This window comes from Solanum verrucosum, unplaced genomic scaffold (assembly GCF_900185275.1).
Source record: "Solanum verrucosum unplaced genomic scaffold, falcon-dt-bn FXZP01000022.1, whole genome shotgun sequence".
Classification (NCBI taxonomy): Eukaryota; Viridiplantae; Streptophyta; class Magnoliopsida; order Solanales; family Solanaceae; genus Solanum; species Solanum verrucosum.
Window position 1 is genome coordinate 4,051,902 of NW_026020086.1, and position 25,624 is coordinate 4,077,525.

The 25,624-nt window shown below is 31.9% G+C and overlaps 4 protein-coding genes across 4 annotated transcripts; 1 reads left to right on the top strand and 3 right to left on the bottom strand.

Annotated features, from left to right (window-relative positions):
* The first annotated feature begins 499 nt into the window (after positions 1-499).
* On the top strand, positions 500-4,445 carry LOC125824390 (shikimate O-hydroxycinnamoyltransferase-like). The gene is made up of 2 exons (XM_049503760.1): positions 500-1,065; positions 3,379-4,445. The coding sequence occupies exons 1-2, from the start codon at positions 640-642 to the stop codon at positions 4,258-4,260; spliced, it is 1,308 nt and encodes a 435-aa protein (XP_049359717.1). The 5' UTR covers positions 500-639; the 3' UTR covers positions 4,261-4,445.
* A 6,717-nt stretch (positions 4,446-11,162) lies between these two features.
* LOC125824457 (F-box protein SKIP1) lies at positions 11,163-14,362 on the bottom strand. The gene is made up of 2 exons (XM_049503837.1): positions 13,967-14,362; positions 11,163-11,844 (listed from the first exon to the last, which is right to left on the bottom strand). Exons 1-2 carry the CDS (start codon positions 14,335-14,337, stop codon positions 11,280-11,282), a joined length of 936 nt encoding a protein of 311 aa, XP_049359794.1. The 5' UTR covers positions 14,338-14,362; the 3' UTR covers positions 11,163-11,279.
* A 583-nt stretch (positions 14,363-14,945) lies between these two features.
* LOC125824678 (pentatricopeptide repeat-containing protein At2g22410, mitochondrial-like) lies at positions 14,946-16,204 on the bottom strand. Its single transcript, XM_049504070.1, has 2 exons — positions 16,040-16,204; positions 14,946-15,908 (listed from the first exon to the last, which is right to left on the bottom strand). Exons 1-2 carry the CDS (start codon positions 16,058-16,060, stop codon positions 14,946-14,948), a joined length of 984 nt encoding a protein of 327 aa, XP_049360027.1. The 5' UTR covers positions 16,061-16,204.
* Positions 16,205-18,623: 2,419 nt separating this feature from the next.
* Positions 18,624-19,914, bottom strand: LOC125824465 (UPF0057 membrane protein At4g30660-like). The gene is made up of 2 exons (XM_049503844.1): positions 19,777-19,914; positions 18,624-19,023 (listed from the first exon to the last, which is right to left on the bottom strand). The coding sequence occupies exons 1-2, from the start codon at positions 19,864-19,866 to the stop codon at positions 18,898-18,900; spliced, it is 216 nt and encodes a 71-aa protein (XP_049359801.1). The 5' UTR covers positions 19,867-19,914; the 3' UTR covers positions 18,624-18,897.
* Positions 19,915-25,624: the final 5,710 nt, after the last annotated feature.

The window sequence follows — 25,624 nt, forward strand, 5'->3', positions numbered from 1 at the left end:
TATAATTTTATTCCTGTTTTATGAAGATAGAAAATTATATTTTTAATAAATCATCAACTCAAGAAAATATAACTAGCCACACTGAATAAATAATAATAATAAAAGAAGTTCATGATGAAAATACAACACTATAAGAATAAAATTAAACTATGGCCAACTTAACAATAACTTGCAGATCAACCTGAATTATGGTATAGTTGTGAAACTGCTTTATCCTTAAAGATTTTGAGTTCGATCGGAAAAGCCTATTAGGAGGAGCACCCTCCAATGAGCCTTATAGTACACAATTTAAATTTAGTCGAAGCTTCGATCGAGATTCCGAACTTTGAGTAACAATAAAAGCAACTTGCACCTTCTAGATTATTACACCTTCTTGATTATTATTGGTTCCAATAAAATAGTATGGTTGATAATACCGTATACTTGTTAGTTTTTAGGCTATAAATAATGATACCCAAACACACTATATTTCTTGTACCACAAGTCCACAACTATTACTCTTCCATCTTCCTTGTCTCTTTAGCTCTTTCTTCCTTCACATTTCACACATCAAGAATATTCCAAAAATATATATATTTTATATTTTTAAACACCCTTTCTCTTCTTAACCTAATTTTTTTTCCTTTTTTTGGAAAAAAAATGGGAAGTGAAAAAATGATGAAAATTAATATCAAAGAATCAACACTAGTGAAACCATCAAAACCAACATCAACAAAGAGAATTTGGAGTTCTAATCTGGATTTAATTGTTGGAAGAATTCATCTTTTGACTGTTTATTTTTATAAACCAAATGGATCTTCAAGTTTCTTTGATAATAAAGTTATGAAAGAAGCATTAAGTAATGTTTTAGTTTCATTTTATCCAATGGCTGGAAGATTAGCTAGGGACGAACAAGGTAGAATTGAAGTTAATTGTAATGGTGAAGGTGTTTTACTTGTTGAGGCTGAAAGTGATTCATGTATTGATGATTTTGGTGATTTTACACCATGTTTGGAACTTAGGAAACTCATTCCTAGTGTTGAAACTTCTGGAGATATCTCAACCTTTCCACTCGCTATATTTCAGGTAAAAAGAATTTTTACGCTATCAGTATTACAATACTTTATTTATATGTTTGTGTGTATGTGTTGATAGTATTTAGATCTTTGTAGTGTTTATTTATACATGTCATCTATGCGTTGATAATATAAAGATTCTTTTTTAGTGTCTATTTTAAGTTAGAGGATCTTTTTTGTCTTCATTATATGTATGTTTATATGTTTTGATAGTATAAAGATCATGTTATTATACTAAGTAGTTATTTTTTAGGTAAAATAATTTTTATGCTATTATTATATTACTTTATTTATATATTTATGTGTGTTGATAGTATAAAGATCTTTTTTTAAGATTAGTATTATTATGTTTTTACATGTTGTTTATGATTGTTTGTTTTATTTTCTACGTTATTAATTTTATTTATTAAGGATATTTAGCTACTTGTAGAAGGAGTGGATATTGTAAGATAAAATTCATTTGAACTAAATAGCTTGAATTCGAATCTCGAATGATAGGGTAATTTTTTAATTTATAACTAAGAATTTTCAATTGATTAAATCAATTGAGTTGTGGTAGAAAATCTTGTTTAATCTTATGAAGTTTGAATTTAAAATCCATCACTATTTGTAGTTATATTTTTTTTATAAAAAAATTATACCATTATTGTATATAAAATTTAATGATCTAGGGGAAAAAATGCATTTCACTAGAAATCTAGAATAGTAAAATTTTACTTAAAATGAAGAGGAAATATGGGGACCTATATTTTCTTCTTATTCAACTAAAAAAGTTAGACAATAATTTAATTTTAGAGCAGGTCGGTTTAACTTCTTTTTAAAAAAGTCGAAATCGAGAGAGGTAGAAAACAGTATTATTTTTCTTTTTTCTTTTTCCTTGCCTTTTCCAATAAAATTTTTTTGACATTTTCTACTTTGTATTAATATTTTTGGCCCCTCTTTTTATTCACTAATAAAACAAGAAAGATAGTACTCTATATATTTTAACTTCAAGATAGGGACAATAACAAAAAGGATTAAGAATATAAAATTGCATTATTAATGTCTCTAATTAAATGTTTTGTAGAATTTTATAAAAGAGAACTTAGTAAAGTATTTAAGAATAGCATACTTTTTAAGTAATATTTTCTAAGTCATTTATAATTACTACTATAGTTTAGACTAATTTAAGTAACAAGCTAGGTGACAAGTTAGTCACATTAATTTTCAAAAATAAAATAAAAATCACCAACTTGAATTGCGAATTCAAAATTTAAAATTTAATATTTATTAAAATATTTATAGGTTTTTCTTGCATATTTTTATTTACCTTTTTGTATAAATATGGGGTACAAGTATTCTGTAATATGGGTTTTTTTCCTTTGAAAATTTCAAGCAAAATAGGAAGAGGAAAAAAAACAGACTCCATTTACTATTCAAAATTTAAATTTAATGAATTTGATTTTAAAATTTAACACATAGCACTTTGAGAAAATACAAAAAAAAAAAAAACTACTATAATTCAATTGAACAGTATTTTATATTCTGAGTGGCCAGAACCAATAATAGTACTAATATTTAATTCTTGACAGCTATCAATTTATCAAGATAGTTCCAATCTTCCAAAAACCTACCTAAACTAGTACTTTATTCATTCAAAAATTAGTTGTTATACTTTTTCAAATTAAGTTGACTCAATTTTAAATTAAATCAAATTAATTTATCTATTATATTAAAATATAAATATTTAAAATTATACGAAAATTATAACTTTAAATTATAAAGTTATATATATTTTAAAATATTGATGAATTACATATTTAATTAATTTAGGAGAACAATAGAAATGATTTGATAGTTACGTACACTAATTAATATAGGAAGAGAAAAAATAATCTAAAAAATTCTAGTATGAATAATTTTTTTAAATAATATTAAGAGATGGAAGAATGTAACAAACCATAAATTAGTGCTTATCTTACTCTTTTAACAATTGCTTTACCTATTTCTTTTTTAGCTTAAAAGAACAAGAACCATTATTTGATTAAGTATCTGATGAAATAATCTAAGTCACGTAAATTAATTCGAATATCATAATTTTAAAAATGAAATAATATAATAAATTCTAACAACAACTGGTGTAGTTGGTAGGCCATACTTGTTTTTAAAAAAGTCATACTTTTTTTCTGAAAGTGTGCACGTGAATGCATTAAACTTTGAAGTTCAACAAGTCACCCATCCTTAGCAAATTGGCCAATAAAGTAATATTGTAAGTGATGTATTCCAACTTTAATGTCTATATAGTTTTTATTTAATATATTGATAGTGTAAAAAATATTTATAGGTTACTCATTTCAAGTGTGGTGGAGTCGCTCTTGGTGGTGGAGTATTCCACACGTTATCCGATGGTCTCTCATCCCTCCACTTCATCAACACGTGGTCGGACATCGCCCGTGGCCTCTCCGTCGCAATCCCCCCGTTCATCGACCGGACGCTCCTCCGTGCACGAGACCCACCAACATCTTCTTTCGAACATGTTGAGTACCATCCCCCACCTACCCTCAACTCATCAAAAAAAGGTGAGTCCACAGGCCCAAAGTCCAGTACCACGGCGATGTTGAAATTCTCGAGTGAACAACTCGGACTTCTTAAGTCTAAGTCCGAACACGAGGGCAGCACTTATGAAATCCTCGCGGCCCATATTTGGCGATGCACGAGCAAGGCACGTGGATTGCCAAATGATCAATTGACCAAATTACATGTGGCAACTGACGGTAGGTCAAGGCTTTGCCCTCCCTTGCCACCAGGTTACCTAGGAAATGTGGTGTTCACGGCCACACCAATAGCTAAATCATGTGAACTTCAATCAGAGCCGTTGAAGAATTCCGTTAAGAGAATTCACAATGAGTTGATCAAAATGGACGATAATTACCTAAGATCAGCGTTGGATTACCTCGAATTACAACCTGATTTATCGACCCTAATCCGGGGCCCGACTTACTTTGCTAGCCCTAACCTCAATATTAATAGTTGGACTAGGTTGCCTGTCCATGAGTGTGATTTTGGATGGGGTAGGCCAATTCATATGGGACCAGCTTGCATTTTATATGAAGGGACAATATATATTATACCAAGTCCAAATACAAAGGATAGGAACTTGCGTTTGGCTGTTTGTCTAGATGCTGATCACATGCCACTATTTGAAAAGTATTTGTATGAATTTTGAGATATTTTTCATATGGAAAAAGTCAAGAATGTACAACACAAATTGTGGTGTGATTTAGTTCAAGTCCTTTTTTTTATATTATTGTTATTATTTTGAGATGTTTTTCAAATTATTTATTAGGAATTTGATTGCGTAATTGCCAATGTCTTATTAAGCTAAATTACTACATATTTTCTTTGTGATTATACCTAGTTTTCAATTGATTGACTATTGTGGTAATTATCTACGGAAGACTTCTCTTTATAGGATTTAACTTCCATATATTCATATTCAATTATATTTTACGTTATCAAATCACTTAAAATGCAATTAAAAATAAGAATTAATTTACTAACCTAAAAGTATAATACAAGTACAATTTGTTTTTACATTTTCATGTGGTAGGTAGGAGTGTGGCTACATAGTATATTCTATCCTTTTCGGATCTTACATACTATATATATCATATTAATTGTGTTGGTATTTGTAGACATTGAAATTTTGTGGCTCTATAAGACGTTTTCAATTTGAGTTGGGACTATACAAGGTGTGTTCAATTTCAATTAGAATTCTTGGAGGTTATTCATCCTTAAACCCCAGTTTGTGCCTATATAAATGGTACTATATTCCCTTGAAAAGGCATCTTGAAAATCCACCACAAAGTCATGGAATATTCATACAGAGATCAAAATCTCAAATATTCCGCAAATTCATGAAATATTTATAAAGAGATCAAATTCAAATCATCTTAATTCAAGAAATATGCCACTAACGGTCCTCGAATTATGAAGATCAAGTCCAAATCATCCTAGTTCGAGAAATACGCCACTAACGGCCCTCGAATTATGAAAATCAAGTCCAAACATCCAAGGTTGAGAAATATGCAATCCAAATCATCCTAGTTCGAGAAGCAGAATTGTACTCACAATCTTGATCAATAAAATTATGTTTCTTCATATTTTATTTGTGATTGCAATTTATTTTCTATCACTTTAAATTTTTTTGCAAATATTATTATATAAAATGTAGTAGATCATATGACAGTTTCTTTCATTCTTATAATAAAGATCTTGGATTCCCATATATATAACAACAAACATAACAAATAGTTGATAGAACTTTGAATAGATGTTTTGGTACAATAATGTAGTAGATCATATGACAGTTGAGATAGATACAATTTCTTTCATTCATATAATAAAGATCTTGGATTCGAATTTTAATCACGTATGAAAATATTTTGATAGAAATATTTCTTTATTATTTTAATGGGTCTTACACCGTATAAATATTATTATTTAGTGTTTCAATGCAGAAACTAGACATCAAATGGAAAAAGAAGGCTCTTGCTATGTTCCTATCAACATTTACTTTATAGTGTGATGAATAACACTTTTCATATCTTGGTAGATAATACTCTTTTTTAATGAGTCTTTTACACCATAAATTTGAATTTACTGAGAGCTACAAGTATTTCCTTTGTTTATAAATGAATAAAGTAATTTGACTTGACATGAAGTTTAAGGAAATAAAGAAGAATTTTTAATTTTGTAATTCTAAATTAAAATTATGTTAAATGTATCAAAATATCTTTTAATTTTATGACTTTAAACATGTTACATGAAAAAACTGAAATGAAAGCATTACCAAAAAAAATTATTCTTTTTAAAATAAATTAAAAATCAAAGTAAGTCATTATTTTTTAAAACAAAAAATACTAGTGAAAAAAAAGCTCCTAAATTATTTTCAACAGTTATTCTAGAAGATAGGACTTATATTGTCTCTTTAGCCCACAAAAGTCAATAGAAGACAGCTCATTTTGTTCCAATATTTAAGCATAGTGAAAGCAAAAAAAAACACGAAGATCTAGATAAATCATCATTACTAAAAACAATAGGGTAAAAAACCTAAATATATCACTTAGAATTTGTTGTTGAGAAAAAACTATTTTTGTTAAAAAAATGGAGTAACCAAATTGGTCAATACTTTTTCTAGCTAGTTCTTGGAAAGTGGTGACAAAAAAATTCAAACTTTATAGAGTGGTTAATATTTTTTTATTTTTAATTAATGTTTCAATTTCGAGTTTCTTGAGTACAAAATTGTTTTTGTTAGGGAGTGTTTTATTCCTAATATGGGACTTTTCGAAGTGTATCCAAATTTAATCAGACTCCAATGTAGATACTGAACACCGAATCAGATGAGAAACCAAAAAAAAATCATCATTACTATGAAATTCTAACTTAAATTTGTTGTTGAGAAAAAAACATTTTTATGTTAGGTAGGTTTTTTTAGTTATCTCTTTGAAAATTTCCTTAAATTTAGGATGCTAAATTTTCATGTTACCTTATATAAGGACACGACTTGTTGGAATCATCTTTACTCCTCATTTAAACTATTTTACATATATTTGATTTTACATGCCCAAAGTCCTTTTCAATCTTTTACTTTCATGGGTCACACGTGTAACATAAATTGCCAAAAATAGAATCACTCGATAGCAAGTTAAATAATATTTGATTTTACATGCCCAAAGTCCTTTTCAATCTTTTACTTTCATGGGTCACACGTGTAACATAAATTGCCATAGTGAAAATAGAATCACTCGATAGCAAGTTAAATAATAATTAGTATTCATTTAATTAAGCTTTAGCAAGTAAAAAGTATTTGACCAACATAAAATATGATTATGATGAAATAATCGAGATCTCTTCTTCTTTTATCATTAGTTTTAAGTTCAAGCCATGAAAATGAAAAAAAAAAAAATTGTTCTTGCGGAGAAAAGCCTACTTATTTGCTCTTGCTGCTTTTAACTTAAGAGCAAGTCGGTCTAGCTTTTTACTCTTTCACCTTTCCTATTTTGTCAGTTTAAGTACTGGAATGGGAGTTACAGATATTCATTCCTACGATATGTATGGCTAACTACGATGGAATAGAGCCATTTTACATAGAACCCCTTGGGCTTTGACCTGCTTTCCTTCGCTTACCAGAGAGCGGATTCTTTATTACTGACTTTTCGCGGTTGATCGCACCTCACACGCCTGCTTTAGCTCGTAATTTCACTCTTGCTTTTCACAAATTTAGTTGATTTGGCCTCTCTTTCCTCTTTTACCTCTCAAGTTTTTGTGCAATTAACTTTTGCTAAATTAGGCATAAAAGATGGTGATTTCATTTCAAGTTAAAATAGGTGTTAAAGGGGAAAATAAAATACTTCTAAGCATTTGGTTTTAAAGGTAAAATAAATTTGAATTTTTAACTTATGGCTTATAAGTTACAAGTCAAAAATTAATTCAAACAAACTCTTAATATAGTCTTTTTTAATTTTATTTTTGTAAAATAATAAAAAGTATTTTCAGAAGATACTCTACTTAAAGAAAAATATCTTTAATGCTAAAAACATACTCTCTATGTTCCTATTTATACGCTACTATTTTAGATTTCATGTCCCTTAAGAAATTAGGTAAAAAATTATCATTGTATTCTTATTTAGTGTTTTCTTAAAGTCAAGTTTTCAATTAGTGAACATGAATTAATTTGACCAATGGACATGAATTATTTACTTAGTTTTTCCATATTGATCAAATATATATTTTCAAGGCTAATAATAACTCTCAAAAGTAAAATAGGAAGAATAGTGTCATTGGATTGATTTTGTAAAATGACAAATATTAAGAACTATCTATTTTTCGTAAAAACGACATACAAATAGAAACTGAGGAAGTATATCTATTAGTGAAAGTCACGTTTCATCATTAACTAATTATTAATTAAAAAAGTGAGATTTCATAAATATTTTTGTCTATCAACATCGACTTTGGAATATATTGGAGGTGTGTTGTACATTCAATTTCCTCTAACATTGGTGGAAATGTGCCACACAACAATCAGGCACCTCTTTATTGACTTGCTTATTTCGTATTGAGAGTGTGTTTGAAAATTTCAACCTTTTTTGTCGATATTTCTATTTTATGCTAAGGATATATTTAGAATTTCAATATCTATGCATTAAAGATATTTTACAAATGTTTATTCATAGATATTTAGTTCCATGTCAATAAAAGATAGTTGCCAAATAAGTGAAATTCAATATGAGTAGAAGGTTGATAACGTTATTCATAAAATAAAATGTGTCTCTTTTGAAACTGATTTAAAAGAAAAATGTATCGCATAAATTGAGTAGAAAAACCACATGACTACTTTTAGTATAATTTGTTAAGCCCATACTAACACGAGGCTTTGCATCTAGTCTAATAATATCTATTACATTCAATTCAAACTCTCTCTATATAGTAGTATTAAAGGATCGTTGGGCGTGAGGGATAAAAATAAATAATTTAAGAATAAAAAAAAATAGCAGCTTACATAAATTCCGCTAATTTAATACCTATAAATGGAACTCATATTGCAATCTTCACTAATTTTCATTAATTAATAATTCCAAGTGAGGTTTCATAATTTTGTCTATTGACATTAATTGACTTTGGGGATTTCTTGGAGGTGTGTTGTCCATTCAATTTCTTCATCATACATGTGGTGGAATATGTCTTAACAACAAGTATGTACTTCTTTATTAATGTGTCTACTTTATATCGAAGGTATCTTTGAAATTTCAAACCTCTTCATTAAGGTGTTTGTTTCATGTTAAAGCTTTTCGGAAATTTTAATGTACTTTTTACTAATAATTTGGTCCTACATCAATAAAAACTTCTTTGCTGAATAAGTAAAACACAACATGGGTGACATCATTAAACATTTATAAGAAATGTGTTTTTTTAGGGTAACTAAAAGAAAAATGTATCGTATAAATTGAACAGTAAAAACACATAAAATCATTTTTAGTATGATTTGTTCAGATCATGCTGACAAAGGACTTTGCATCTTCCACAACAATAAGTATCAAATAACTCTGTCTATCAAGACAAAAAAATAACCCAGTGTTTTGTTGTCTTCTGCGACATTTAAACCTTAGACCTTATGAATTTTAACCCCATACACCCTTGGGTGCCTCTGACCAAACTATTAAAGCAACTTAGGTTTTCCCTTAGCACTAGCCACCTATGGTGATCTTTTATCCAAGCCATTAACCACCTTGACAAAGAGAAACACACAATGCCTTGTCAAGGATGTAGTGACAAATTCGAGATTCGAGATTTAAATACTGAACTTTTATCCAAGCTAACAACCACCATGGTGAAGATACAGTAGCGAATTCAAGATTTATATATCAAGAATTATTGTTTAAAATATAGTTTCTAAAATATCTATTATACCCTAGATTTTATATTTGTTTTTCACATGAGTATAAAATCGTTTGACAGACTTGAATTCTATCGAACTTGTACCTTCTTCTGTGGATCCAACACTACAACTACAAGGATATATATCCACTTTTGGTATAGTCATTTAACTTATGTCTGCTTTATAATTTTTTGTACAATGGATATTTATTGCAAGGTCTCAATTATTGTGATAGTTAAACCTAAATATTAATAGTTGGACTTGGTTACCCCTATAGCCCTTATCTATGATTCAGATTAAGGCTAGGGAAGGCCTTCATTTTGTATAGTATAGAAACAGCCTGGCCACAGTATAATTTCACAAGTCACATCTACGGAGGGTAAAATTAACGTAGACCTTATCCAATTTTTATGAGGTAGAGAGGTTCTTTCAACTAGACCCTCAACTTATCAAAGGTAAGTTTTTGAAGAGGAGACAAATATTGTGCTCTTAAGTAAACTTCAGTCAAGCATTAAATAAACCATGTTCGGAATGGGAAAAGGTTGGTAAACTTATGGATTGACCAGTTCTTCATTGGAAAACCACAATTGCTTAACTGCTACTCTTTTTAAGAGGTCGTTTGGTTTAAATACACGTTATGATGGTATAAGTTATGCTGAGATCATTTCTAATTGAGTGTTGATTTGTTATATATTCAAAATAATATGCATTGCATACATTTTAAGAATATTTTATTTGTTTGCAAAAGTACCCTTCATTTTATATAGTTTTTAAAATTTTCTTTGCAAGTTTTAATTATTCATTCTTAAAAATAATTTTTTTTATTTTATTTAGATTAAATATTTTTGTGTGTGCATTCCCATGATGATACCTTATTTATTTAAAAATAAATTTTTCTTCTTATTTAGCTTTAAAATAGAACTTTCATCTTTAATTTGTTAAAGTAAAAAAAGATTAATGAGGAATCAAAATATAAATAAACATAAGAATTAGTTGAATAAATTGATAAAATAAAAATTACATTCATATAGTGTATTTTTTAAATAGAAAAATATGAAGAATTATCATAAAAATAAGTAGTAAAGGTTGTGAATGTTATTTATACTTGGTATTCAAAAAATGTAAATATACGTGAATGTGAAAAGTGATGTATAAAAAGGGGTTAAAGGGACATCTTTGCCATTTTTACCTATTTTATCCCGGGATTACTATACCACCCAATGGGAGGGATAACTTATTCCGGTATCAATTATTAATTCCGGAATAAGTTATTCTGGACTTGCCAACCAAACAACAAATTAAGTGCCACTATAATTTAATCTCAAGATTATTTGATATTATCCTTCACACCAAACGACCCCTAATAGTTTACCACATTCATTGTAGTTATGATGGGGTTCTGAAGCACAATGAGATTTTACTCGTTGGAGTTAATTGGATGGTCCGTAGGCTTTCTTGCTCTCCATGGAGCTTTTGGTCTAATATGTTTCATTTTACGTCAATTCAAGCTTGCTTGATCTGTTCACTTAAGACCTTATAATGCAATCACATTCTTTTGTCCAATTGCTACTATTTGTAGCAACTATATTTCGATTCATCCTATTTTTACAAGGGTTCCATAATTGGACCGGAGTTTCATATGATGGGAGTTGCTGCTTTGCAATTGCAAGAAACTAATCAAATATAACAGGAGATTGAAATATATGAACACAACAAAGTAATCAAAGAGTGTTAAACTAGAGCGGATTCTAGAAAGCGTGATATACAAGCAGTTGAATAACAACATACCCTCATTTTTCGCCTGATTAAATTCGGAAGAAGTCCGTCTGGAAACGATCATCATACAGTTGCCAATGCCCGTACCGCTCTGTTTGAGATTCTAAGCAGAGGTGAGGCTCCTTCAAGGTTTTCAATTGCTTCATATTCGACAAGGCATTTGCAATATCCCGGCTAGTAACATTTGTACATCCAAAGAGATCCAAATGCTCGAGGTTCATACACCCTTCAGATATCAAAGCTAGACCTTTATTAGTCAATTTGGAGAATTGTAGTTCAAGTTGCACGAGTTGTGGCATGAATTTCCCTATTGCAGCAGCTTCTGAATCGCCATCTTGAGGACAGGTATCTACATACTCCCTAGGGACAAAGGGTTCTTGTTGGGAAGGATTAACCTGAGTCCTGAGATTTCGCCTTAGAATTTGCAAATTAGGACAATGCTGTCCTATAAGAGCTAGAGACTTGTGAGATATTTGATAGCAGAAGCTGATATCAAGTTCCCTAAGCAACGGGCAACCAGAGGCTATCTTAGACATTGTTTCATCGGTTACATGTGGACACCTCTGAATTGAGAGAACTTGAAGGTTAGGCGACCTGTAAGAATAAAGTCAGAGCAAATATTTACCATTCATAAACAATTGTATCGCGAAAAATTCACCAAAATTAGGAAAAGATCATCTTTTGGAAGAAGTAGAGTTATCAGAAACATGAAAAGAACTCCGTCATTTCTAAAAGATTGGCGAGTTTTTTTCTGTTTGATAAGTAAAAAGATAGGTATTGTTGCTGAGCATGTCAGATCACTGATCATCCCCATTGCTTCTAATCTGATCAAACACATAAAGATTAAGCCTACACTTTAAGCCACAAGAAAAAGCAATGGTCAGTTCCAACTGCATCAAGTCTCATTTCTCCGGGGAGTCATCTAATTTGTGAATTTCAGATATAGTTTGATGATCACACATAAACCCCAGCTCATACCGAAAAACATAAAAACTTTAGAATCCCAAGAAGAAAAACTGATAGCGACGCCCACTGTCTTCGGTCTCAACGTTTTATTACTAGTCATTGTTCATTATGGCCACCAATACAACAGACAACACCTACTAGTCATTGACTCATTTTTCACTATGGCAACCAATACAATAGTTTAAGTCCATCCCTCCTTATTTCTTAGAAAAGAATCTTAAGGTTGGTGTTTGGCCAACTTTTGTCCACCTCGACTAGTGGACCGCGTACCTGTTATGCCCCACCAGCACAGGCACCAAGTAACTATGCCCTTTGAGGCTCAATCAAATGAAAAGAAATCACCTAGCATTCCCTAAATCAGTATTTCAAGACAGATTTTTTAAACACTTTTTTTTGGTAGTTTCATGAATTCAAATTTTTGAGATCTTTTTGCTCATTTCACACATTGGACATTGAAAATGTCAGGCAATGAACTGATGAACCAAAGAACTATCTAAAACCAACTAAATAGTAATACAACATCATCTCATTGTTGAGAAGAACATAACAAAGTGCAAAATGAATATGCAAAGGTCTATTTAGAGGGCAGTTTCTGCTCTCAAACATTAAAAAAACATGACATGCAGATGTAAAACCAAAGCCATCACACATCACGTGAACGACCTCCATATTCCTATCTAATCCAACGGCTTAAACAAGAAATGTAGATTACTCTACTCTAACGGAAACAAGTAAATCCGACAGGATTTTTAGTACTGCAAATACATAGCACAGCCATAAGACTCTTAAGCAACATTTCCACTTGCAGCTAACCTTTTCAAGATTTTTCTTTTACTCCTTATATTTCAATTCAGAAAAATTTACAAACAAATTCTCAGCCATAAATGTCGTTCTTCTCATGATTTCATTTGTCACCCATAACAATTTCAAAAAATACACATAAATCCTCTGCCAAAATGCATTCTTTCTCTTTCCAAAATATTCTTTGTTACCACCCAGTTCCACCGCAACTATAAAATCCCAGTTTTTCTCAAGATTCCTTTCTTACCCAACATCTCAATTTAGAAAAGCACAAATTAATTAGGCATTATACATAAACATGCTTTTTAACTTGACCTCAACTAGCATTTACGCCTTCCAACTTTGTGTATGTACAAATGGACACTTCTAACTTATATAAAGTTGAACAAGTAGACACACATGTGTGTAGCATGTGCCTACTTCTTCAACTTTATATAAGTTTTAGTGTCATAATGTCTTTTATTGCACGGGCAAAGTTGATTGACATAGATGTCAGCTAAGACCAAGTTAAAAGATACACTTATATATTATGCTGATGAATTACCTCTTTTATTTCATTTTACATGACAAACTTAACTCCGTCCGCAAAGGAAACAACAGCTTTCTATTAAAAAAAATCCTTTTTTTTTACCATGCAAACATTAACTAATTCCACGAGTAACTACTACCTCCTACATTATCATCTAATGATTCATATCATCTAACTCTTCATTTAGACTTAATAAGATGATATATATATATATATATATATAGCTACACAAATATCTATAGTTAATCAAGCATGCATCACGGACGAGTTAACTCGGATCAGTCATGGCTACTCCACGACTCGGTCTCCATTAATCACACAAATTTCAATTTCATGCTCAATCAAATACCGTCACATAAATTGAAACACGACAACTAAAAATCTCTTTTTTTTCTTATAAAATTGGGAAATTTGACTTACCTTTCAGCGATCAAAGCTATGGAACGATTAGAGCAATGCCTAACCCGAACAAAATTCAGAGATCCATCACTCCAAATTACAACAGATCGAACCATAGAATCGATTTTACTCTCGAACTCGCGATTCCAGTAACGAGTCGTCGTCCACGACGACGACTCAGAGACCGATTGGATGAACTGAGCTTCGAGATCGATTACCGAATTGAGATTAGGATCCTTACAAGCTTGTAACCAGGATCTGCAGACAAACATGGCACCTCGCCATCGATCTTCAATGGAGAGATGAGAGAGAATGTTAACTAGGCATAACTGAGTTAACTCCGCCCAGTTATGGATCTGCACTGACTTGGTTTTCTCTTCTTCCTCAGCCATTTTTGGGGGAAAACTAACACATGAAAATTATTAGAATTTCAAAAACCTATCTATTTATATTTTGTGCATTACCATCCGAGCAACTCTCGATTTGGTGGGTTATGATAATGTCACGTGGCAAAATCTGATAGTTTTGTAGGGCTTTGTTACTTGTTAGTGGTTAGTGGCACGAATGAATCACATGGGTTTATGATTATGACATAAATAAAGTTCTAATATTAACGGATGACATAATTTGCCCTTACCTATATATTCTAGTTTTGGTCTGTTAACAACTTGTTTGGATGGTTGATACCTATAGTTTATAATGTATCATTTTGTACTATAATGGCTTGTAATGTATTATTTTGTAAATATAATATTTGAATAAATTGTGTACATTGTTGCGATTTAATAACATTCTTTACTTTCTTTAATCCCGTGTCAAGTCAAAATCACACAAATAAATTGAAACGGACAGAGTAGTACATTAAGGTGACAATTTCTCCTTCATGTCTCATTGATGCATAGTCACCACAAGATCATGGTAGGAGTGATCAAACAAGAGCTCAATGAACACATCAACTTCCCTCTTTTGCAAATGACAAGAATTTTGACACTTCTTGTTGTCACCTTAACAACTCTAGTAGATCCTTTTGATCCTCAAGTTCAACTGAACTACTACCAAAGTCCTTTGATAATCCCCTCTCTTTCATCAACGCTCGAATTTTCTCCGCGTCATCCCACCTTCCTATTTCACCGTATAAATTAGCCAACACAACGTAGTAGGCCGAGTTTCTTGGTGCCAATCCTATAAGCTTCCATGCAGCAAACTCACTCAGTTCTTGATTTCCATGTAACCTGCAGCCAGCAAGCAATGCCCCCCAAACGCTCTTTGTTGGTTCCATTGGCATTTCTGTGATCATCCTTAACGCGTCTTCTAAATACCCCGAACGTGCTAATAGATCAACCATACACGCATAGTGTTTCACACCAGGTGGAAATCTATACTTCTCATTCATCAACCAAGAAAAAATTTCTCTTCCCTGTGCAACCATTCTGGTATAAGCACAAGCACAAAGCACGGCTACTAAAGTCACTTCATCAGGTTTGACATTTTCGCGCTCCATGATGAAGAACCATCGCACTGCCTCCTCCCCGCTTTTAGCTAACGCCAACCCCCTGATCACAGCATTCCAAGTATACACATTCCTATGCTTCATCTCTTGAAATACCCAAAAACCGTGTTCGATTTTCCCACACTTCCCATACATATCTATCAAAGAAGTACCCAAAATCACATCCATTTCCCATCCACTCCTCCTTATTTCATCATGTATCAATACCCCCATATCTAAAGCACCACAATTAGCACAAGCAGACAATGCATTCACCATCGTCACCCGATTAGGCGCCACACCCGAATCCCTCATTTTCTCAAACACAACAAGTGCATCACCAAACTTCCCACAATCTCTATACCCCATAATCAAAACCGTCCACGAAACAACATCTCTTTGAGGCATTTCATCGAACACTTGCTGACAAAACTCAATTTCACCACAAGAAGCATACAAATTCAACAACGAATTCTGCACATAAATATCACAAACATAACCCCATTTCACAACATGGGTATGTACAGATTTGCCTAATTTTAGCTCCTTAAGGTCAGATAAAGACTTTAGAACAAAAGGGTACGTGTAATTATTCGGAAAAATACCTTCTTTATGCATATGAACATACATGGAAATCGAATTCTGTTTCAGTACTGGGATTTCGGAATGTGAACATTCTTGAATCAGTGTGTTGCAGATGAAGATGTGGGGTTTCTTGATGAGTTTAGTGTAAAGGGTGTAAGCAGAGTTTAAGAGACCTAAAGATTTGGATACAGAGATGAAGTTGTGGGCTATGGTGGTGTTGAAATGGAGATTGTTGTGGATGATTTGAGCTTGGATTTGGGAGATTTGAGAAGGTGAAATACAGGTTTTGTTCAAGAAATTGAGGATTTGTCTGGATATATTGTTGAGTTGTGAATAGGCGTTCGATATCAATGGCATGATTGAGCTTCTACTCATTCATTTCTTTCAAATGGAGGGAAATGAAAGAGCTTTTATAGAGCCATAATACATAAATAATCATTCAAACTCGGTTTGAGCTGATAAGTAAACACTACAACTTTTAATATGCACATCTAGATACTTCAATTCACTTTTACTATGTTGAACACTTCAAATTCCAAAATGATCATCTAGACACCTCCAATATTTACGTGTCAAGTTTGTATAGAGTGTCCATGAGACACAGTGACAATGAGTTGGAGTGTTTGGTGGCTAGTTGAGACTATATTAAGGTGTCGAGATGCGAAACCTTAAAATTGGAGTGTCTAGTAACTGGTCAAGATCAAGTTTGAGTGTTTGTGCATGTGTATATATATATACACACACAACTTTTTTGTGGAATGGTTGTGTTGTGCAAAGAATGTATTAATGTAGCTGCTTGTCTAGTAGGGCGGCTCTTCTTTGTGGATGAAGAGGAAAATCGACTCTACGAACTCAAGGAAAGATAATTTTCATATTAGGTAAGATTCACCAGCCGCTAGACATAGCATATAAGCTTATAATTGTATCAATAGCACAAGAACTATTTTACCTCATTTAGGAAGGGGCTTTGCATAAGGCGATACGGGGTTGATTTCGCCAATGGCAGCAAACAAAAGCTTTTTCACCTATGAGCATTTGTATGAAGAAAAGAGTCTTGTATGTACAAAGGCTGGAGATAGTTTTTCCTTTATTGTAGGTGGATTAGTAAGTATTTATTTGGATATCATTACTCGACTTAGAAAGACAAATATCTATTGATCGAACCTTCAATTCAGGAGCCATTGCCAACTTGTTATGAAGTTTCTGTCTTCGGTGGGTCATTATTACTTGACTTAGAAAGAGGACAAAATTAGCTCATAAAAAACCATCACCTACCCAACGACTCACTCAGTTATTAATTCAGCTCATTTTAATCTGTTGAATAATCAATCAGTTGTTAATTCAACTCATTTTGATTCGTCCAATAAACCTTCTTTAAATGGAGGGATTTGAATGTTGGTTTTAATGTAGCTATCATCACATATTTTAGAATTAAGAAGACAATCACGTTTGCCAATAAAATTTAGACGTGGGCACCATAAACTAGTTAACAAATGACTAGGTTAGACTCATTCACAATAGGGTCTAGACTTGAATTTTTTTGACTTCCCACCCATCGTTCGATACTTATATTGAACCCCGACTAATTTGAATTTTCCCATGCAAGTGTTGAGACTACATCGGACAAGCGAATTATACCTCACAAAAGAATATCGAGGACAAAACGGACACAGGAGAAATGAAGTGATGATAATCCAACCACCCGATGGAGGACAGAGCTAGGGTATCAGTTATGAATCGATAAAACTCAATTAACTTCAGTTTAAATTTTGTATTTATCTTAAAAATCCGTCGAAAAAGAAATGAGAACCCATAATTCATAAACTTTTGATCTTGACTTCACCTCGTTGTTGGGAGAATTGAAGACAAAGCAAAATATACAATTTGGACCCAAGCAAATCACTTCCACAACTAGCTTGCCAACACACAAATTAACCTAATCTAAGTATATCTCACTGGTCCTAGGAAACACATGGAGAAACTAAGTTCATCTCACATCAACATGTGATTGAGGGTATGTTATCAATATCTCTACCTGTGATTCAATGAGACCTAAAATTTCTTCAAATTCTTTTCCTTATAGAAAAGAAGATAACTCTTCTATCCGAAGAAATAATTCATCGAGCCAATGAATCATTGATATTGACACATACAAGGTCGCCAAAACCTCGTAGAGGTAGAGAGGTCGTTTCCAAAAGATCCTCAGCTCAAGTAACATGTATAAGAGAAACTCTGAGCCTAATAAAGAGGATAATTTCATTTTCCTCAAGATAACCTGTTTGAAGAACACTAAAATCACAACTAAGTTTAGCACAAAAGATCTTGCCAACCAAGTTCTTTCATCAATATGTTCTTTATATTTTGTTTCATCAAATTCTTTCATCATCTTTAAGGACATGCCAATACTAGCATATCTCTAAGTTTAATAGACCAACTAGTAATAAGTAAGACCAACAGCAACAACACATCTGTGTAATCTTACGAGTGGAGTTTGGGGAGAGTGGTGTGTATGCAACCTTATCCCTACCTTGTGAAGGAAGATAGGTTGTTTCTGATAGAACCCTAAGCTCAAGTAACAATCAAATCGATGAGAAATTGAACACCTCAGAGCACAAGGCTATAAATTACCAATCCATAAACTTAAATTGCACGATTTGATTCAGAACAAGTGACATAAGGTACAATACATCCATAGTTGGAGTCAAAAAGACCCTTCAAAAATGATTGAGTGCGTGTCAGATCCTTCAAAAATAGCGCTTTTTTGGAAGATCCGACACGAGGACTGCAACATTTTTGTAGAGTCGAAGCAACATAGGTACAACTTACAAGCAAAACAAAACAACAAGCACACAATCTGAAATGATATATTCAACAAAGATCAAGCAAGACTGTCATAATGATCCACTCGTGGTTCACGCTCAACACAGAGGATTGCATAAAGAGCATAGATAATTCCAGGAACATAGCCCAATATGGTTAATACCAAGCAAATCAAGAACTCCACCTGGAAAAAAATTCAAAAAAGAAATCACTAAATCCCCTAAAACAATTGAGTCAATTCTCAAACACCCTTTTCTGTTTAACAATCACCCAAATCAAATTTTTTTCAAAAAAATACAAAAAATTGAATCTTTTTCCAAAATTGTAAATAAAAACATCACTAAATCCCCTAAAAGAAGTGATCCAATTCTCAAACACCCTTTTCAGCTCATCCCCCAAAACAATCAACTAAATCAATTTTTTTACCAAAAATGACAAAAAAAATTGATTTTTTTTTTTTGCAATTTCAAGAAGAAAAAACACCCCACATCACAAAAATCCCCTAAAACAATTCACCCTTTTCAGCTCATCCTAAAAAACAATCATCCAAGTCAAAATTTTAACCAAAAAATTCATAAAAATTGGATCTTTTTGCAATTTCAAGAAGAAGAGAACACACCCCACATCACTAAAAATCCCCTTAAATAATCAACCCTATTCCCAAACACCCTTTTCAGCTCATCCTAAAAGACAATCATCCAAGTCAAAATTTTAACCAAAAAATTCATAAAAATTGAATCTTTTTGCAATTTCAAAAAGAAGAGAAAACACCCCACATCACTAAAAAATCCCCTAAAACAATCAACCCTTTTCTCAAACACCCTTTTCAGCTCATCTCCAAAAACAATCACCCAAATCAAAGAAACTAAAAATAATAATTAAAAAAGATATCTTTTTAATATATACAAAAAAAGTTTTAGGTAAAAGGGGATCTTACAGTGCAGCAACCATTGCGAAGGCAAACACCAAGAGGAGGAAGCAAGATTGCTAGTAAGATTTCACAGACAAGTGCACATGTTATCTCCATTCTTGATTTCAAAAGGGGCTGAGGGGTTGAGAAATGATTGACTTTTAGTGAAATGCAACCCTTTGATTACTCATATTTATATGGAAAAAAAAAGAATACCGTAGGATAGTACTTCTTTGTTTTATTTTTTTTTAATTTCCCACCCGGTGTGTCCAGCGCTCATATTTGAGCTCCGACATAAAATTTGGATTTCGCTTTGCAGGGTCCATTTTGCTTCCAACATAATTTATGTCACACAATTTATTTATTTTAATTAATAATAATTTTATTTTCGAGTTTAGTGTTAATAAGATGATTAATAGTTAAATAAATATAAAAATTTATTTTAGATTATAAGGTATAAAAATTTCATCTCATTTTTAAATTTTGAGCTTAATCAAACGTCTATCATGTAAATTTGAACGAGTGAACTACTTTTATATTAAGAAAATGCAAAAGTTAGATGTAAGGTGTAAATTGATGGTGGTGGTGTGGGTTCACAGTAGACAACTGCTATGATAGCTGATAATAATAATTAATATTTGTGGTTGATGATAATAATTAATATTTGTGGTTGATGATAATAATTGATAATTGTAACGGTAATAAATAAATAATAATCTTGTTGATGATTAAATGTGATGTTTAACAACATTAATGGTTTGTGATAATGATAGTATATAGTGACTAATAATGATGACCATTGATGGTAATTTAATGGTTATAAGATTCAGATTCTCTTTTGTTTCCTATTAGGTATTTGAAATCCGCATTAAAGCTCCGATTAAATTTGAATTACACACTGCATGGTCCATTTGAGATAGCACTCCCAATAATATTTTTTTCTATACCCAAGACTTGAATACAAAATCTCTAATTAAATGTTTCACTACTACACTACAACTCATGTTGGTCAGCTTTATATTGGACACACTTGTAAATGCTAGATGGCTTCTAAATATATAAGTGTCTCAAATTAAAAGGGAAAATAATGTTTATCTTGGATGAGGACATTTTTGTTTTTTTTGTTTTTTTGAGTGTGTATAAAACTAGGACACTAATAATAATAAAAAAAATTGTTCACACAAGACCTACCAGATGTCTTTGTACTATACTGATTGATTTTTAAAAAAAAATAAATAGTTTAGGATTTGGAAGGATGTGGAGGATTTATTCAACTAATCCCAACATCTTAAAGTCAAAAGTTTAGCTACAAAAGAATAAATATTAACATTTTACTTAATACAATTACATGCAGTTAGTTTTCTAATTACTGATTTACATACTGAATGTGTAATTGATTTCACTTTTGAGATGAATTTCATGGAAGTATTAAGTTGTGTTATGATTTTTATGAATTATTAAAATACTTTCATCATGCTTAACTAGCGGGACTGTAATTTTTCATCCAAAGATTTTAAATATAAAAAATAAACATAACAGAAAGTTAAAGAGATACGTAAAAATATACCTTTAATCTCATATATATAATATATAATTTTGACAAAAAAATCAAATAAAATCCTTTTTGGTACTCTAGTTCCTCCCATGACTCAGTAGGATTGTAATTTATTTTGAAACTACTCGTGTTGGAAAAGAAATTTAATGAGATGGTTGATTCGAACCACTATAAAAGTTGTCTTGATAAGACATTAATATGATGCTAGCAAAGACATTAAAATGTAAAATGTGGTAGCACTATTGGGAGATAGCTCAATCATTCATATTATATTGATCATATAATAATTTAATTATGGGGAGATGATTGCGTAAGTTGAATATTTTGTAAAACGTGTCTAGATGTACTCGAAAAAAATCGTGACAAAGTTTATATCATAACGATAAATTTGAAATTTGAAAATTTGAAAAAGTCTTTAAATGTGTACAAGTGAGCTTTTGTTTGTCTGTACAATGGCCCCATACTTATAAATGATGTGCTAAAACAACATTTAAGAAATTTACACCTTTCTTTCTAATCTAGATCATGCAACTTATGAGCTCGTGAACTACTCATCCCTATGTCTAAAGGAGACTTATGCACTCATTGTCGAGGTCGATTCTAAATATATATGTATTCCATCAAAGCTATGACAGATGAAAAGAAATCACGTAATATTTTTATCTCAACTAGGATTTGAACATGAGACCACCATGGTTCTCAACTAATTTTATTGACACTAAGCTACACCCTTGAATGCTCTAACACATGTAAGACTCGTACCCCGATCATTAAATGACAACACTAGTACTCCTGTAGTCCGTAATGTGGAACAAGAGGGATGCAGAAAGCTTCGTGTTTCAAGAGAATGATCGAGGTCACACAAAAGCTAATGCAGCCCAAGCCTATCCCCACCAATCGTTCTGACTCATGTTTGGGACTCGGAAAGGGAAACTAGGGGTGGAAATTATAAGATGGGATTCGAACTCTCACTAACAAGGTGAAAGTTCAAGTAGCACCAACCAATTGAACTACTACTCAGGTTAGGATGCCTTTAAAGATTGAAGAGGCATTCAATGCTATGGAGAATACAGATATAACTTCTCAAACTTTCTGCATAAGAAACTATCAAATTAGGTATTGATCTAACTCTAACTCAAACCTCAAAATTTAATTCAAAGGAAGGAGGATTGCCAAGTCAAATAAGGAGTCCCGGAATCTTGTCCCAATCCGACGTGGGACATTCTCATCACCCCAATGGTTCCGACTATGGTACCATGTCAAATTTGGTTTAGGGCCTAACACTGTAATTCATACCCCAAAAGCTAGCTCAACGGGAAGAAGATTTCTCAAGCCATATTAAAAAGTATCGGGATCTTATCTCAGTCCGATGTGGGACATTCTCATCAGAAATTAAATACCACACATCAAAACATAAGACTATAAAAGTTCAATCTTTAAACTCAAACTGCAAAGTTGATTAAGATCAAGTGACATAGAGTACAATTCATCCAATGGTACAAGTTTAAATTACAAGCAAAGAATTACAATACAAGAGTAAACAAGGACAACAACCACACAATCTCTAGTGGTGTAGTCAACAAGGCAAAATGAAAAAGGAATTAAACTATCAAGCAAGAGAATGGTAATGATGGTAGTGTGGTTCATTTTGAATACAAAGGATTGCATAAAGAGCATAGATAATTCCAGGAACATAGCCCAATATGGTCAAAATCAAGCAAATCAAGAACTCCACCTGCAAAAGATTACCAAAAAAATAAATCAACACCCTTATCACTAAATCTCCTAAAACAATTGACCCAATTCTCAAACACCCTTTTTAGTTCATCCCAAAACACAATCACCCAAATCAAAGTAGAACAAAAGTTACAACAAAAAAAATTGAATCTTTTTTATCCACATCACTAAATAGAGTAGACAGTCTATCAAAATAGCATCTCTACCTCTAAAGCAGGTTTGCGTACACTCTACCCTTCAGAGACCCCACTTTGTTGTTGTATCACTAAATCTCCTTAAGCAATTGACCCAATTCACAAACACCCTTTTTAGTTCATCCCCCAAAACAATCACCTAGATCAAAGTTTGAAAAAGATTACAAAAAAATTGGATCTTTTTTCATCCACATCACTAAACATAGAAAAAGTTCTATCGAAAATAGTCTCTCTACCTCTCTTAGACAAGGATAAGGTCTACGTTCACTCTATCTTTGCCAGATCCCACTTTATAAGACTAACACTAGATATTTTTGTAAAAATTGAATCTTTTTTATCCACATCACTAAATAGAGCAAAGGGTTAATCATATAGTCTCTCTACCTCCACAAGGAGGATAAGGTTTGCGTCCACTCTATTTTCGTCATATCCCAGTTTATAGGACAACACTTGATATTTCTGTGGTTGTTGTCTGTATCACTAAATCCCCTTAAACAATTGATCCAATCCTCAATCACCCTTTTTAGTTCATCCCACAAAAACAATCACCCAAATCAAAGTTCCCAAAAATATGCAAAAAAATTGAATCTTTTTTTCACTTACATCACTAAATCAACTTTAAACAATTAACCCAATTCTCAAACACCCTTTTCAGTTCATCCCACAAAAACAATCACCCAAATCAAAGTTGTCCAAAAAATATGCAAAAATAAATAAATAAAATGAATCTTTTTTTCACTCACATCACCTAAATCGCCTTAAACAATTGACCCAATTCTCAAACACCCTTTTTAGTTCATCCCACAAAAACAATCACCCAAATCAAGATTTCCAAAAAGTATGCAAAAAAAATCAATCTTTTTTCGATTTTCTTTTTTTAATAAATATGTAGGAAAAAAGGGGATCTTACAGTGCAGCAACCATGGCGAAGGCAAACACCAAGAGGAGGAAGAAAGATTGCTAGTAAAACTTCACAAAGAATTGCACATCTTGAGTCCATTCTTCAAGACACCAGAGGAGTGGGGGTGGGGGTTGGGGTTGAGAAATGATGATGATTGAAATAAGGCAATGATATTTTTCTTATGACTAAAATATATAGGAAATTTCTTAAATCCTAAGGTATGTAAACATTACAATTGACATGATAAATAAGGATATTTCATAAATTGGTATAGTGAAATTATTTTATAATATTTTTTACCTGAGATTACCTTATACTTTAAACTAAATATGATATAAGGTTATCGTTAATTTTTTTTGACAATTTACATACATCTCATAGTGTTAAAAGTTAATTACATTATTTTTCTATTTTTTTTCTAAATTACAAAAATCCCTTGAAATTTATAAATTTCGGATATATCACTAGACTTGGGATACATCAGCAGACATCCGGATACATATGGGAGGGGTGTATCGAAGAGGGGATATGAATGTATCGGAGAGGGGGATAGAGATGTATCCGAGAGTAGATTTCGAATACATCACTAGACTTCTAGATACACAGTAGACATCTGAATATATGAGGAAGGGATGTATCGGAGAGGGGATAGAGATGTATCCGAGAGGGGATATGACATTCGGATACATAGGGAAGGGATGTAGCCAAGAGAAAAGGGATGTATCCGAGGGGGGATAATGATGTATGAACGAGAGGGGAGTGATGTATCTAATAGGAAATTTTAGAAAAAAAATTAAATGGTAGAAAATTTTAGAAATTATGATAAAATAAGATGTGTATTTAGGTATTTTTTTCCTAAATTGTACACTAAAATTATTAATCATATCTCAAGTATCAAATGACCTTGTGGAGAAAATTATTTTGGGATGTATAATCTTGAAATTATAATTCTTGACTAATTTATTATATCTAAACAATAAGTTTGAGGTATAAATTTATCTTCGATTAGTTATTTATTCAACCAAATAAAGTATAAACATATCCGACTCTAATTTTTTTTTCTTTTTGATTCTAAATCAAGAAAATGCTCCCCAAAAAGGAAGAAAATTAGTACCATATTCCTTTGAATGATGTATATTGTGGAAGAGATTTGATCTTTGGTATTAAAAAAGAAAATCATATATGGGTTGACTAGACAAAGAGAAAAATAATATCAATGATAAAGACATGTTTTTCTTAAGTTTTTGTGTGTGTGAAGAAACCTAAGAGGTCACTATTTTTTTTGTACAAAAAGAAAAAATTTGTTGACACAATCAGATCTATTACGTGCACCACCAAAGGATGTGATGTCATGAACGAGATGAAACTCTTTCTTTCTTAATAAAAAATTTAAAGTTTGAGTTTTGAGTATAGAAATATTTTTAAGTAAAGAGTGCATCCCTCTGAATGAGGCTTTAAGCGAAGCAAATTCAAAATCGAATTTCAATA

Excerpts from the sequence above, each read along its gene's own strand:
- LOC125824465 (XM_049503844.1), bottom strand. The coding sequence starts at position 19,866 with ATGGAGATAACATGTGCACTTGTCTGTGAAATCTTACTAGCAATCTTG. Across the intron at positions 19,024-19,776 it reads TTCGCAATGGTTGCTGCACT|GTGGAGTTCTTGATTTGCTT; the intron begins GTAAGATCCCCT and ends ATTTTTTTCCAG.
- LOC125824457 (XM_049503837.1), bottom strand. The coding sequence starts at position 14,337 with ATGGCTGAGGAAGAAGAGAAAACCAAGTCAGTGCAGATCCATAACTGG. Across the intron at positions 11,845-13,966 it reads ATAGCTTTGATCGCTGAAAG|GTCGCCTAACCTTCAAGTTC; the intron begins GTAAGTCAAATT and ends TTATTCTTACAG.
- LOC125824390 (XM_049503760.1), top strand. The coding sequence starts at position 640 with ATGGGAAGTGAAAAAATGATGAAAATTAATATCAAAGAATCAACACTA. Across the intron at positions 1,066-3,378 it reads TTCCACTCGCTATATTTCAG|GTTACTCATTTCAAGTGTGG; the intron begins GTAAAAAGAATT and ends AAATATTTATAG.
- LOC125824678 (XM_049504070.1), bottom strand. The coding sequence starts at position 16,060 with ATGTTCATATGCATAAAGAAG. Across the intron at positions 15,909-16,039 it reads TGTTCATATGCATAAAGAAG|AATTCGTTGTTGAATTTGTA; the intron begins GTATTTTTCCGA and ends ATTTATGTGCAG.